This window comes from Bufo gargarizans, chromosome 1, assembly GCF_014858855.1.
Source record: "Bufo gargarizans isolate SCDJY-AF-19 chromosome 1, ASM1485885v1, whole genome shotgun sequence".
NCBI classification, from domain to species: Eukaryota; Metazoa; Chordata; class Amphibia; order Anura; family Bufonidae; genus Bufo; species Bufo gargarizans.
In genome coordinates, this window is record NC_058080.1 from 465,636,084 (window position 1) to 465,651,734 (window position 15,651).

The 15,651-nt window shown below is 41.5% G+C and overlaps 1 protein-coding gene across 1 annotated transcript in view; it reads left to right on the top strand.

The window, feature by feature from the left end:
- SPTLC1 (serine palmitoyltransferase long chain base subunit 1) overlaps window positions 1-15,319 on the top strand; it is a 61,088-nt gene extending 45,769 nt beyond the window's left edge. Inside the window, exons 11-15 of the mRNA XM_044287435.1 lie at window positions 2,316-2,412; window positions 5,746-5,800; window positions 7,947-8,064; window positions 10,759-10,832; window positions 14,931-15,319. Coding sequence (XP_044143370.1) covers window positions 2,316-2,412; window positions 5,746-5,800; window positions 7,947-8,064; window positions 10,759-10,832; window positions 14,931-15,024 — 438 coding nt within the window. The 3' untranslated portion in view covers window positions 15,025-15,319. The remainder of the gene's footprint in view (window positions 1-2,315; window positions 2,413-5,745; window positions 5,801-7,946; window positions 8,065-10,758; window positions 10,833-14,930) is intronic.
- The last annotated feature ends 332 nt before the right edge of the window (window positions 15,320-15,651 follow it).

Here is a 15,651-nt window from a genome sequence, read left to right on the forward strand (position 1 = left end):
TCCAGTATGGTTTTACGGTCTTGACCCTTACGCACAGAGATTGTTCCAGATTCTCTGAATCTTCGAATGATGTTATGCACAGTTGATGATGATAGATGCAAAGTCTTTGCAATTTTTCGCTGGGTAACACCTTTCTGATATTGCTCCACTATCTTTCTGCGCAACATTGTGGGAATTGGTGATCCTCTACCCATCTTGGCTTCTGAGAGACACTGCCACTCTGAGAAGCTCTTTTTATACCCAATCATGTTGCCAATTGACCTAATTAGTGTTAATTGGTCTTCCAGCTCTTCGTTATGCTCAAATTTACTTTTTCCAGCCTCTTATTGCTACTTGTCGCAACTTTTTTGGGATTTGTTGACACCGTGAAAATTTGAATCAACATATTTTTCCTTTAAAATGATACATTTACTCGGATTAAACGTTTGATCTGTCATCTACGTTCTATTGCAAATAAAATATTGACATTTGCCATCTCCACATCATTGCATTCAGTTTTTATTCACAATTTGTTTAGTGTCCCAACTTTTTGGGAATCCAGTTTGTACAAGTAAAATGGTCTGGCAAGACATACTGGTCTCATAATTGCCAAAAGGACACTTTGGTGCTCCTCAGGGCAGTGTGGCCTACGAATATGTCTGGTGTATGCACCACAGGCCTTTCTGGTGTAAAGGCAGAACAGACAGTTCATAGTCTGTGGGGTTCTGGCCTAAAGATGCCCGTACACATTGGACGGAAGTTTGCCGAACCTACTGATGCTGTGTTTCGATGGGAAATAAGCTGATGCGATGGGAAGTGGTGCATGCAGCTGCTTTTTTCCACCACTCTCCGTGCACACGCACGCTTGGCTTAATTCGGGTTAATGGAGTTGTCTGGCCCCAAAACCAGTATTTATGTCCCTTTAAAGTGCATAAATTAAAGGAAAAAAAGCCACTCTCCTGTTCACTGCTCCCGTTCAGCACCGAGGCTCCTGTCTCTGCTCATTTGGAGTCTCTAGTGGACCAAAAATGTGGTTTCCTGTCCGCATGCACATTTGCAGCTATTCATTGGCCTGAGCAGTGATGTGCTCCCAAGTCACTTGTGTCTGTGGTCACGTGCCCGCTATCAGACAATGGGGGCATATCCTAGCAGTATGCCCCCATTCTCTCATCTGGGAATACCCCTTTACGTCTGTGAATGGCTGCAGCAGTGCACATGACCGTGGAATGGGCATCACACTTCTGGTCAGCCAGGGACCAGTAAGAGCAGGGTTGGGAGGCTTTGTGCAGAAACAGAGTGGCGGTAAATAGGTTAATGGCTTTTTTTTTTTTTTTTTATTTCTTTCACACTTTCAGGGCCATAACTAAAAAAATTTTGGGCACCTGACAACCCATTAAAAAGTGTACTGGCACCTTAAAGGGATTCTGTCACCTCCCCTAAGCCAAAAAACGATTTTAAAGCAGCCATGAAGCACAGCTTACCTGGATTAGGCTGTGCGCTTTGATCTTGAAATCCGTCCAGCAGTTACTGCAAAAAACAACTTTGATTGATATGTAAATGTGTCCTGAATGTGCCCAGAGGGGCGTTTTTTTCTTCTTAGAGAGCCCAGTACCGCCCATCTTTCAGTGCCCAGCCCGCCTTCCTTGTACTGTCTAACCGCCCCCAGCCTGCCACAGCCTCTCCTCCCCCTCCCTCACGCCGAACGAACTCTCGCACAGGCGCAGTACCCACTGAGGGCTGCGCCTGTGCGATCAGCAGGAGACTGAGGGCAGCAGCTTCATCTTCGTCACTGGGCATGCGCCGAGCCCAGTGACGTCCGATGCTCGCTCTTCCCTCAGTCAGCAGGGAAGAGCGAGCATCGGACGTCACTGGGCTCGGCGCATGCCCAGTGACGAAGATGAAGCTGCTGCCCTCAGTCTCCTGCTGATCGCACAGGCGCAGCCCTCAGTGGGTACTGCGCCTGTGCGAGACTTCGTTCGGCGAGAGGGAGGAGAGGCTGTGGCAGGCTGGGGGCGGTTAGACAGTACAAGGAAGGCGGGCTGGGCACTGTAAGAGGGGCGGTACTGGGCTCTCTAAGAGGAACAAAACGCCCCTCTGGGCACCTTCAGGACACATTTACATATCAAAGTCGTTTTTTGCAGTAACTGCTGGACGGATTTCAAGATCAAAGAGCACAGCCTAATCCAGGTAAGCTGTGCTTCATGGCTGCTTTAAAATCGTTTTTTGGCTTAGGGGAGGTGACAGAATCCCTTTAAGCTTGCCAGCAGTCAAATGTATGTGACTTTAAAAAAAAAAGTTTCTTTATTTTATAGTAACGTGTTCTATATTTCTTATAGAGACTATCCGGTCAAGGTTACTGTTTTTCAGCATCTCTTCCCCCTTTACTGGCTTCTGCAGCTATTGAAGGTCTTAACATTATGGAGGATTCCTCAGGTATTGCTTTATTTTAAAGGCTTGATTTTGGCATTGTTTGTGGCTCATAAAAAGGATATTTGTTCCCTTAAAGTGTTAAACTTTTGACTGCCAATTTACATGTAAAAAAATCTACACAAACCACTGTAAGCTGTTAGTAGTGTACTGAAGAGCATGGCTGTCTCCTAAACTAATTTGCAGTGTTAGATCTGGTCTTTGTAGATCTGGGGTTATTCAAGGGCGTAGAGGCGGCCATATACTTAGCTGTCGTCTGAACACTATGCCTCACTACCTCCTGTGTACATATGATGTGCATGTGTTCTTAAAGGGGTTAGGCAATCTTTTTTTTTTTTTATTTGGGGGGGGGTTAGCAAAGCTCTCCTCCTGGCCAGACCTGCAAAATGGAAGGATACTTACCTGCCCCCTCCCTCTGTCCCAGATCCTTTGCTCCCCATCCTCGGCTGCCTTGCTAGGGTCCCTCACTATCAGCAGCCAATCTCTCGCCACATCGGTGGCCTGCTCCCTTTGTGTCAGGTCAGTTGGTCACGTGAAGCAAAGCTGATGTTGGCAGCTGAGGACAGAGAGCGAAGGAGCTGGGACTTAGCGGCAGGAAGCTGGTATGTATGCTTCTATTTTGTAGGTCTTGACAGGAGGGGTGTTTGCCCAAAAAAAAAAAAAATAATGTGGCCAAACCCTTTAATGGGGAATAAGTTGCGGACAGACACCTCTCTATTCCCTGTGAGAATAAAAAATCTGGCATGTTGAAATCCAGCATGCCTGACCCTTCTTCCCCTTGAGTCAGGACATCCTATGCGCGTAAGATGGTCTGCCAGCCTAGCCAGTGTATATAGGCACCTTTTACTGACATGAAGTCTAGATGTGCAGACTGACAAAGACCATATTAAGATTTTGTATTCAGGACTGTTTTTGCTGCTGCCATGGATTTCCTATAGCAGTCAATTAGGGATTTAGCAAGGAATCTATTAGCTCCCAATTATAACTGCACAATTCTTAGCGCCCCAATTATAACTGCACAATTCTTAGGGCTTGCTGTATTTTCTGTTGTCCTTTTGTTTAGTTTATTGCTTTACTATAATTTCTGTTCAATCAACAATGTACAGTGTTGTGGAAAAGCCATTGTTCAGTCCTAATTTCTTCCATATTTCTTCACATATTTGTCACACTTAAATGTTTCATCAAACTACTTTTAAAATCAAACAGAGATAATCTAAGTAAACAAAAACATTTATTGCATTTTTTTATTGAATTTTTCAAATAAACAAGGGGGGCTAGCATTTTTCCATTTAAACAAATTGAAAGCTATACAAAGATGACATAAGTTATCACAATTTTCTGTGAAAGTGACATAAAAACCAACCCATCCCTTACCACAACTCCCAGAGCATTAGTCCAGCTGATCTTCATAAGAGAACAACCCATGTCAAATGCAATACAATATGTACCCCCCATTCTGCTGAGATACACTTGGGGAAGGAGAAAAAAATAAATAAATCGTCTTATGGTATGTGCAAAGTTCCCAGCGGTGCCATTTAGAGCCGCTGACAGATACTAAGTGGTATATCTGAATGGAGACACCAAATTTTAATCTAGTATGACACCAAAATGAACTTTCAAAGCCGTTCTGGAGTTTTTGTGCTGGAGAGCATCTAAATCAGGCATGCTCAACCTGCGCCCCTCTAGCTGTTGCAAAACTACAACTCCCAGCATGCCCAAACAGCCTACAGGTATCAGCCTACAGCAGGGCATTGTGGGAGTTGTAGTTTTACAACAGCTGGAGGGCCGCAGTTTGAGGATGCCTGATCTAGCTGATCCAAAGTTAGGACCTTTTTGAGTTGGACAATTACCTCCTCCCTAGAAGGATGTTGTTTTTAAATGATGTTTTAATTTGGTGAAGGAAATGCTGTTCCGGCCTACCTGGTCCTGTGTGAAAAATGTCCCCCTTAGCTACTAAGTAAACCAGTCAATGAAATTCAGTTGGTTCAGTTTCACTGGCCAACAGGCATGTTTACAGGCATACCCGTTGAATCTAAACATCACAAGGTCTCAGGAAGCAGAACATGGTGCCATATTCTGAAGAGATTCAAATACAGTTGTGAAACTAAGTCATTGAAATCTGCCAGTCTGTAAAGGGTTACAAAGCCATTGCTAAGTCTCTGGGACTTCAACAAAATACAGTGAGTCATTATTCACAAATGAAGCAAACTTGGAACAGTGGTGAACCTTCCCAGAAGTGTCAGGCTTATCAAAATTTCTCCAAGAGCACGACTCATCCAGGAGGTCATAAAAGAACTCAAATGAACATCTAAAGAACTGCAGGCCTCCGTTAAGGTCAGTGTACCTGATTTCACAATAGGAAAAATACTGTACAAAAAATGTCATCCATGGGAGAGATGCAAGGTACAAACAACTGCTGACCAAAAAGTACTGAAAGTCTTGCCTTGTATTTGTCTGAAAACATTTAGATGACCCCAAAAGACCTTTCAGAAAGAACTCTGTAGACTGATGAATCAGCATTTTGGAAGATGTGGCTCCTGTTAAATCTGTTATCAAACGAACACTGAATTTCATCATAAGGACATCTTAAGAACAGTTAAACATGGTGGCGGTAGTGCGATAGTCTGGTGCTGCTTTACTTCTCCAATACCTGAATGACTTGTCATAGTTGATAGAACCGCGAATTCTGCTCCCTGTCCGAAAATCCTAAATTTGCAATGTGCACCCGTCAGTTTGTGTGCAAACCTCTGATTAGCTCAAAAGAAATACAATTTTGGAATGACAGAATCAAAGTCCTGGCTTGATTCCTATTGAGATACTGTGCCAAGACCTTATCCAACCTGTTCATACCCGAAAACCCACCAAAGTAGGTGAATTAAAACAGACCTTCAAGGGTGAGACAACCAAGTATTAGGTTTAGAGAGGGGCAATTACTTTTTCACATGGGAGATACATATTGAGTAAATCTTTTATCTCAATAAATGGAATGATCAGTTCATTATATGTTTACTCTGCTATTTTTATGTTATATTAAAATTAGTTGAGCCATCTAAAAAAACTTTTAAAAGTGACAAAATGCCCAAAATAGAAGTAATCGGGTAAGGATCAAATACATTTTCAAAGCCCCACATGCTTGCTTTTGTTTAAGGCTCTGTACTTACTACTTGATTTCACATGGTTTAGAATGATTATTTATTAAAATCCATAGAAAAAGAAATCTATTCTCATACATCGCGTACCCCTAAGTGCTATAATATATGATTTCTTACATCTACTGCTGCTGCTGCAGCCCTCGCTTGCTTTTTTGGAGACTAACATTTTGTATTAATTTCTTAATAGAAATATTCTACACCTTAAAAGAAAAGTGCCAAAGAATCCATAAAGGTTTGCAAGGGTATGTATATTCCTTTTTGTCTTTACCCCTTCCTCTCCCATAATACGGATGAGCTTCATGTGAAAGTTCTCTCTAAATACCTCTAGGACCATGATTCAAGAACTTCAAATTTTTCTGAGCAAAAAAGATTGAGGTACATCAGAGGTTGTCCAGTAGTCTGAAGAATGTTTCTGTGATGATTTACTGGTATTCCTCACTTGAAAGGGTTGTTCACCCCTGGGGACCTTATCTGCAGACCCCACCAGCATGATCCCCACTAATGACTAGCCCCAGTGGCCACATTACCCGTGTGAATTCAGATGTTGATGCTGGGAATACTGAGACCTGTATGCCCAAGGGAGAGCGGTGGAGCTGGGGCCAGGATCAGCCAAGTATGATTCCCACCGCCAGTCCAGCCACACTGGGAGGGTCTGCAAAAAAGGTCCCTAGGGGTGAAAAACCCCTTTAAATTGTAACTCGTTTCAGTTTATTTGATATATTATGTAGGGACAGGGATTTTAAACATATTTGTAATGTACTTTATTAGGGAAAGATGTTTCTTTGTAGTAGAAAATGGGGTGTAAAGAGTCTTCTAAGGATAATCTGTCTGCAGATGTCTGTGTGTGACATGGAGGCTTCAAGGCATCTTGTTACCTCAGTCCCTGAATATGGACATGTGGCCTAACTATCACTGCCCATCACCCTGCCTATCTGACTTGTTACATACAGACCTCGTCAGTGCTCAGTAAAATGCTTAGGACTGAAGACAGACCCTCCTTAGTAACGCTCAGGTACAGCCTTGATAGACTCTAAACTGAAAGGACCGTTACGCTTTCATAGATGCTAGTAAGATGGCCTCTTTCTACTGAGCCAGGTCACACAGCTCATAAGAAATGATAGCGTGAAAATGTCACATGCAGAAACAGACCACTGCATGAAACACTACACACACATGAAGGTCACATATGCCTTTGAGAAGATCAACTGTACAAGTGGTGGTTTTTGTATTCTGTGTCAAGCCCTTGGGCAATCCTAAACTTCACAAGAAATGTGGCAGATGTCTTCAATCCCTTTCTACAGCACCAGAGACGCACAGCAGTGTTTTTGTGCGGTCTGTACAAATTCTTTTAGATTTATTTTTTTATCCATTTAATGAAAATCCTTTTTGAAGAATCTATTGTTTGACTGTGTCTATAGCACACAAAACTCAATTAAATATGAAATTAACGTAATGCTTATGCACTAATGATCTATAATCTAGGACTATTGTTCCAAAGCTGCCATCATTAACTGGCAGCACAGTGACCCAGTGGTTAGCATTTGTATCACTGGGGTCCTGGGCTCAAATCTAACCAAAGGGAACATCTGTATGGAGTTTATATGCTTTTCCTGTGTTTGCATGGGTTTCCTCCAGGTACTCCAGTCCCCTCCAACACTGCAAAAACATAGATACATTAAGAATTTAAATTGTGAGCCTCGGTGGAGACAGGGACACAATCTCTGTACAGCTTTCCACGTATGCAGCACAGCAATCTGTCTGGCTGTTATGGCAGAGCCTGCCTGATTTCTCTGGATCTGGCATAGCCTGATAGTGCCTTGTGCCTGCCGGACCCCATTGACTAGGGAATCAGCCCGGATCTGGGCACTTCCCATCATAAATGCCAGTATTCGGCCAGACAAAAAAAAGTTGCATGCAGCGAAATGCTTGCCATACTGCTGTGCCATGTGTGAAACTTGAAAATATAAAAGAGTCCCAATACGTATGACAAGATTGTCGCAGTGGTTCCCAATTGTGAAGTGGGTATAGATCACAGTCAAAAACGCATGTGTGAAACTTTCCTATGTTGTCAGTTACTCCAAAGTCATGGAAGTACACATTGGGTGATTACTTCAATGCAACAGGTTCTCATCAGGAAATATGTCACTCAGTATATTACTATTTATGTAGCAATGATGCATTGTTCCCATTTAGTAGAAGTTTATGCCACATGTGCCTTAGGTTATATATACTGGTAAACATCAGTCATCATTTTCTTAGTAAGAAATCCTTAGCCAGTGAGTATGTTGCATTTAAAAAGGGGGATTACTTTTTCTTCTTTTTCTCGTCCTAACTTTAGGGTTGTCTGAAATGTTTTACTCCTACTCATCATGTATTTGTTTTATGTAGTGTTGAAGGTTTAAAGGTTGTTGGTGAGAACTTCTCCCCTGCCTTTCATCTGCAGTTAGAAAAAAGCATCGGATGCCGAGAAAAAGACACAAAACTGCTACAAGATATCGTAGATTTTGTAAGTGCTGCAAATGACCACTGATTTATTCTTGGACTGACTTTTAAACTCCTGCATACCTGAAAACCTAGAGTATTAAAATAAATGACAATAATCATTGCCAGATTCAGCAGTGTTCTCATTGACCCTTTCAACCATTTCCTTGGAGACTAAAGTTATGATTTTACACATAAATAGGCACTGCATACATTGGTGAAATATGAACCGTTTCTCATGACACAAGACCTCATTTTTAAGTCATGGTGTGGTTTTGGTTAAATCCTCAAATTATAACAACAAGGACTTAAAGGGGTTATCGCTAGAATATGCCCCCATTGTCTTATAGGTGCGGGTCCCACAGAAAAGAGCCTCGCAAGGTGGTGGCTGGAGGACTCCGGTCCGGCCACCACCAAGCCGGCTCCCCATAGAAGTCAATGGGAGTGTACCACGCATGCGTGGCTCCTGCTCCCATTAATTTCTATGGGGCCGATGGAAATAGCCGAGCCAGTGTTCGGCTATTTTCGCTAGCCCCATAAAAAATGAATGGAGGGCTGCTGCGCATGCACAGTGCGCCCTCCTTCATATGCAGGGCTCCGTTCTCGATATAGGTGTGGGTCCCTTCGGTGGGACCCGCACCTATAAGACAATGGGGGCATATCCTAGCGATATGCCCCCATTGTCTGTGATGAGACAACCCCTTTAAAGTAAAACTTTCCTTTTCCCCGCACCTCCTTTACAGCTCCACCAGCGGGCTTCCTTTCCTTTTCAGGCAAAGGAAAGCCAAGGAGAACTTTAAATTCTTCTTCTCCTACTCACCTTTTTCAATTCTTCACTCCCTCATGGAACATGCTAGACAGGAGATCTCTGGACATTTGGCCACTAGAGGATTCCCTTTTTGTATCTCGGTAAGCTTCTACAGTTGGAGTGAATCGTCAGTGTTCAGGCCTGAATCGGGCGTTCTGGATTTGCCCTGGATGCGTCGCGTGTGCATTGCGGGAAAACCGTGCGAGTAGGCATGCAATTGCAGTCAGTTTTTTCCGCGCAAGTGCAATGCATTTTGCATGCACTTGAGAAAAAAACTGAATGTGGTACCCAGACCCGAATCCAGACTTTTTCACTGAAGTTCGGGTTTGGGTTCGGTGTTCTATTTATTTTATTATTTTCCCTTATAACATGGTTATAAGGGAAAATAATATCATTCTTAATACAGAATGCTTACTAAAATGTGGTTTGAGGGGTTAAAAAAATTAATAAAATTAACTCGCCTCATCCACTTGATCGCGCAGTCGGCATAGTCCTCTCTCTTCTTCTTTTGAGGACCTGCAAAAAGACCTTTGATTACGTAATTGCGCTCACCACGTGGTGAGAGCGGTGACATCAGCACAGGTCCTGCTGAATGAAGATAGAAATCTTCTATCTTCATTCAGCGGGACCTGCGCTGACGTATGTGGTGAGCGCGATTACGTCATCAAAGGTAATTTTGCAAGTCCTGAAAGAAGAAGCAAGAAGACGATGCCAGCTGCGTGATCAATTGGATGAGGTGAGTTAATTTTTTTTATTTGTTTAACCCCTCAAACCACATTTTACTAAGCATTCTGTATTAAGAATGCTATTATTTTCCTTTATAACCATGTTATAAGGGAAAATTAATAAAATTAATACAATTTAAAGGGTTCCAGGGTTGCTTTCATCCCTATCATCTCCTAGCAACCATGCGTGAAAATCACACCGCATCTGCACTTGCTTGCGGATGCATGCGGTTTTCACGCAGACCCATTTATTTCTATGGGGCCTGCATTGCATGAAAACGCTGAATATAGAACATGCTGCGATTTTCACGACGCACAAGTGAGTGAAAATCACAGCTTATCTGCACAGCCCCATTGAAGTGAATGGGTCCGGATTCAGTGCGGGTGCAATGCGCTCACCTCGCGCATTGCACCCGCATGGAATTCTTGCCCATGTGAAAGTGGCATAAGGCAAGCAAGCCCTAACACCCAGCATACAGTAGGCCTTATTTAAATGTAGCTCCACTGCCACTTGTCCAGATTTTTCTAAATATTCAGCCAGATAAACTGGATGATTGTGATCAAAAGGACATTTGACAGTTCTCAGGAAAATGACTTTATTTCAGATGCATGAGCAGGCAAAGTGCCTGTGTCTCAAACGTTGCCCACGTAGCTATTGGATTTAGATTTGTGATCAGGATCCAAGACCAAAATCCTGACTGTTATATTCTCTATGAGGACCCCTTTCTGGGCTTGATGATATCCTTGTTCATCTGTGTTCTTTTCTGAATTTTCTGGGCCCAGGATTAAAGACCACCTTGGTGGACTGCAGTTCCCTATGTGCAGAGGAAAACAAATCTTTTCATTGTAATCCTCTTAAGAATAGCTAAAGAGCAGTGCAGTATCACAAAGATTCCAATAAATGAAAAGCTAAACTTCATACTTCCAGACTGATCCAGAAATACTTCCAGGTTTTAGGTTCTGGATATTGTGACTCCCATCTAGAGTCCAAATCACCTCCAGTTGGCCCTAAACCATTAGAAAATCTCAAAAGCGCCCAGGTAATAGCACCTAAGTATTGGTTTTATGTAGTTCAGTTTTTGATAGTACAGCAGAGCATTCCATAACATCAATTCTAGCTTTGACTTGACTGTTTAAACGCAGAACATCTGGGGCTTATATTAAACCCAATTTATTCATGTTTCAGTGCATGAATAGGAAAATTGCATTAACTCAAGCTCGTTATTTGGAGAAAGAGGAGAAAAATCTCCCACCACCAAGGTCAGTAACCCAGTATTTTTCTTTTGGAAATGTGTAATAGGAGTATCTTGTTTTACTGTATATTAGCTTTTCTTAGTACTGATTTTATTACCCGCTTCATATATTCATGGTCCAGTTCACAAAATGCACTTTATAGTAGTCCATAATGGTGTTGCAGGGTTGTCATTTTATCTGATGTTTTCACAAGATTCTTGATGAACATTTGGTATGGTAAAAAGAATTGGCGCCACATGATGCAAGACAAGTCTCAAAACTGCTTATTTTATTTTGTATAATTAAATAGTATAAGTGATACTAGTGAACTTTGTAATATATTTTATTAATGGGGTTGTCCCTCAAAAATATTCAACATTTTTCCAAGCAGCACCTGGATCTGAACACCTTTGTACTTGTGTGTAATTAAAAATGTACTATAGCCACTGAGTTATGCAATAAAATATATTTGTATTTCTCTGTCCATGTCACTGAGGCGGACGCACATGCTCAATACTATCCTTCATAGGATAAGGGGATAAGGATAAAGGGAATTTGTCTCCAGTTTTATGGGCAACATAAACTAGTGACAGATCCCCTTAGCAAATTGCTGGGTCACTTTCTATAATTGACTGACACTTTTTGCTAAAATCTTGTATTGAACTGCTCCAGCACATGCCGATGAGTCCTAAATATACATGAGCTCCTGATTTTCTCTGCCCCCTTGCTGCTAATTAAGTTGGAAAAAACGAAAACTGTCAGTCAGTGGCAGAAGGGTGAATATCAGGACTCATTTGCATGCACTGGAGCTGTTAGAACCTGGCAGCATAAAACTGGTGACTGATTCCATTTAAAGGGGTTATAAAACCCCAAATAATGCCCCCCAAAATGCCCAGGCACCATATACAGGTTATACTTACCCGCTCCCCAGCACCCGCGTAGTTTCTGATGCCTGCAGGGCCGCCGCTGCATCTCTCCGTCGCACAGGTCAAAACATCCGGCGAGAGGGGTTCAGCCAACAGCAGGCCGTGTCAGGAACGTAACTCCCTATTGGAAGTATAACCTGTATGCGGCGTAGGCTTGTAGGGTGTTTCATTTTGTAATAGAAAAAAATGTTACATTTGTGCAGACTTTGCTTTCGCCCCGAGTTTAAGTGATGTAAAAGATATACAGTCATGTGAAAAAATTAGGACACCCTTTGAAAGCATGTGTTTTTTTGTAACATTTTTAATAAAAGGTTATTTCATCTCCGTTTCAACAATACAGAGAGATTAAAGTAATCCAACTAAACAAAGAAAACTGAAGAAAAGTCTTTTCAAGATCTTCTGTAAATGTCATTCTACAAAAATGCCTATTCTAACTGAGGAAAAAGATAGGACACCCTCACATGTATTCCCTCTTAAATTGGCTCAGATCTCACACAGGTATATCACACCAGGTGCACATAATTAGTAGATCGTTACTCTGCATGTTGAATGAGGCTTGCCCTATTTAAACCTCAGACATTTAGTTTGGTGTGCTCCTGACTGTTGAAGTGAGAGTGAGCACCATGGTGAGAGCAAAAGAGCTGTCAGAGGACTTCAGAAAAAAGATTGTAGCAGCCTATGAGTCTGGGAAGGGATTTAAAAAGATCTCAAAAGATTTTGAAATCAGCCATTCTACTGTCCGGAAGATAGTCTACAAGTGGAGGGCTTTCAAAACAACTGCCAACATGCCCAGGACTGGTCGCCCCAGCAAGTTCACCCCAAGAGCAGACCGCAAGATGCTAAAAGAGGTCTCCAAAAACCCTAAAGTGTCATCTCGAGAACTACAGCAGGCTCTGGCTACTGTTGATGTAGAAGTACATGCCTCTACAATCAGAAAGAGACTGTACAAGTTTAACTTGCATGGGAGGTGTGCAAGGAGGAAACCTTTGCTTTCCAAGAGAAACATCGAGGCCAGACTGACATTTGCCAGAGATAAAGTTGACAAAGACCAGGACTTCTGGAATAATGTTCTTTGGACAGATGAGTCCAAAATTGAATTATTTGGACACAACAGCAGAGGACATGTTTGGCGTAAACCAAACACAGCATTCCAAGAAAAGAACCTCATACCAACTGTGAAGCATGGAGGTGGAAGTGTCATGGTTTGGGGCTGCTTTGCTGCAGCAGGACCTGGTCAGCTCACCATCATAGAATCCACGATGAATTCTACTGTGTATCAGAAGGTGCATGAAGAACATGTGAGACCATCAGTTAGAAAATTAAAGCTGAAGCGGAACTGGACCATGCAACATGACAATGACCCAAAACATACTAGTAAATCAACCAAAGATTGGCTGAAAAAGAAGAAATGGAGAGTCCTGGAATGGCCAAGTCAAAGTCCAGATTTGAATCCCATTGAGATGCTGTGGGGTGACTTGAAAAGGGCTGTACGTGCAAGAAACCCCTCAAACATCTCACAGCTGAAAGTTCTGCATTGAGGAGTGGGGTAAAATTTCCTCAGACCGATGTCGAAGACTGGTAGATGGCTACAAGAACCGTCTCACTGCAGTTATTTCAGCCAAAGGAGGTAACACTCGCTATTAGGGGCAAGGGTGTCCTATCTTTTTCCTCAGTTAGAATAGGCATTTTTGTAGAATGACATTTACAGAAGATCTTGAAAAGACTTTTCTTCAGTTTTCTTTGTTTAGTTGGATTACTTTAATCTCTCTGTATTGTTGAAACGGAGATGAAATAACCTTTATTAAAAATGTTACAAAAAACCACATGCTTTCAAAGGGTGTCCTAATTTTTTCACATGACTGTATATGCCAAATTTCAATTTTCAAGCCAAAGAAGATTGGATAATATTTAGAGGTTGCACACTTTGATCAGTTTTGTAAAAGTAGGCAAAAAATAAGATTTTTTCAATGTTAATTAATTTTATTGGGAAAACTAGAAATCAATAACTTAAAATAATATTAAAACTAAACACTAAGATTAATAGGTAGTATTATAGGCAAAACATGTTATATTAATCAACTTTGAACAATGCAATCCCTTCTTTTGTTAGCTTGGTGACACCTTTTCTGTGATGCTCGACTACCCTCAACAAGAATTGTTTTTGTTGTTCGCCCATGACCGATCCTTTAAACTTTTTTTATCAGAGCAATTGCTCTTTCTGCTGTATCATTGACCACCTTAAGAGCGTTCACATGGCCTCTTAGAGAATCACTGCAGTATTCTGTCACGTCGTGGATCCCAAACAATTCAAAGAACGTCTTTATTTTATTAGTAACTAAATGGCTCAGGTCTTTTCCTTCAAAAACTTTTCCTTTTTCTCTGCAGGTTTGGTTTCTTAATCTTTAGTCATATTTTCCTTAATAGCCTGAGTAATACGTTCGTCCAAAAACCAATCCTACGTTTGTTTCTGACAGATACCAAAGGTGTCTTAGCAACTGTGAGAGCACTTTTTTTTTTTACGTCTGTATCTGGGTAAGTGCTCAGAAGCTGTAGCATATCCAAGTCATTCTTTGGAGCCCATCGACTTACAATTGCCTCTTGTAAAAAGAGAACATATGAGGCTGACAAAATGTGCAACCCGTTTCATTCCTTTCAATTCTCATTGAGGAATGTTGAACTGTTTAGTGAAGAGGACAATTTTAAGTGCATCTATTGCCTTTGCCCATCCACCTTGCTTGATGCAGAGCACCTGGGATCCTGAAACTTAAAGTAGTGATCAAAGTGATCAATGTGTGCAACCCCTAAAATATTATCCAATCTTCTTGAAATTTGGCATATATATCTTTTACATGACTGAGACTTGGGGCGTACGCAAAGTCATATAAAAATCACATCTTTGGAAAAATGAAACACCCTAATGCGGTGCCTAGGCATTTTGGGGAGCATTACAGAGTTTGGATAACCCCTTTAAGGTTATCTATAAGCTGATGTCTCTGACACTGGTCTTAGACTCCATGTACACCACTGTTCAGATCACAAAAGTTTTTGCTGATCTGTGAAATCCCTCCTTCTCTTTGACATCTTCATTTTCTCTTCACGCATGGTTACCATTGGCATTTGATGAAGTAAGGACCACTAAAAGGGGACATAAGAAATGCAGTTGCTGTTACTAACCTGCTGTCTGTCCTGTATTTTACAGCATAAGAGTGATAGTGACTGTCGAGCAAACAGATGAAGAACTAGACATGGCTGCCTCAGTGATCAAGCAAGCAGCCTCTTTCATACTCCATTAATGTTTTTGAGTTGATGCACTTGTGATAAATTACGGACATGATCGTGCTGGGAAGCTCTTGTTTAATGTGAGGAATGCAGAGAGAAGATACTACATGTAGCTTTATAGCAGCGTACATACCGGGTCTGAGAGAGTGAAAATGAACTGGTGAGGGGGTAGGAACTAGCAGAAAACCAAATAACGTTTATGCGCAGATTATGCCATGGACCTTTTTTTGTACTGTTTCGCTGTGATTTTTTTAAAAAGAATTCTGTTTACTTGCAAATAAATGCAAAGAAGTTATTCCCTACAAAGAAGTGAATGGAAACCCATTTTATTAGTCTTTTTTTTATGCTAAGCGGGAACAAAAGCATTACATCTTCCATCATATTTATTGCATTAAAGAAGCCTCCTGCAGCTTTCTAGAAGACCTGTATATTTCTAGTTACAGCTCATGTGCTTATTATTTTGATGGGTGCATGCATCTATATAAATGTACACTTATAGGCAGAGGAGTACATGAGTACCTGTTTTTTTTAAGAGACGTGACTGTCACTATTTTATATTCCTAACTGGATAAAAGTATATAGAAAAACTGAATTTTTTATAGACTAAAATGCCTATTTCTTACAACTCTGACCTGTCATAA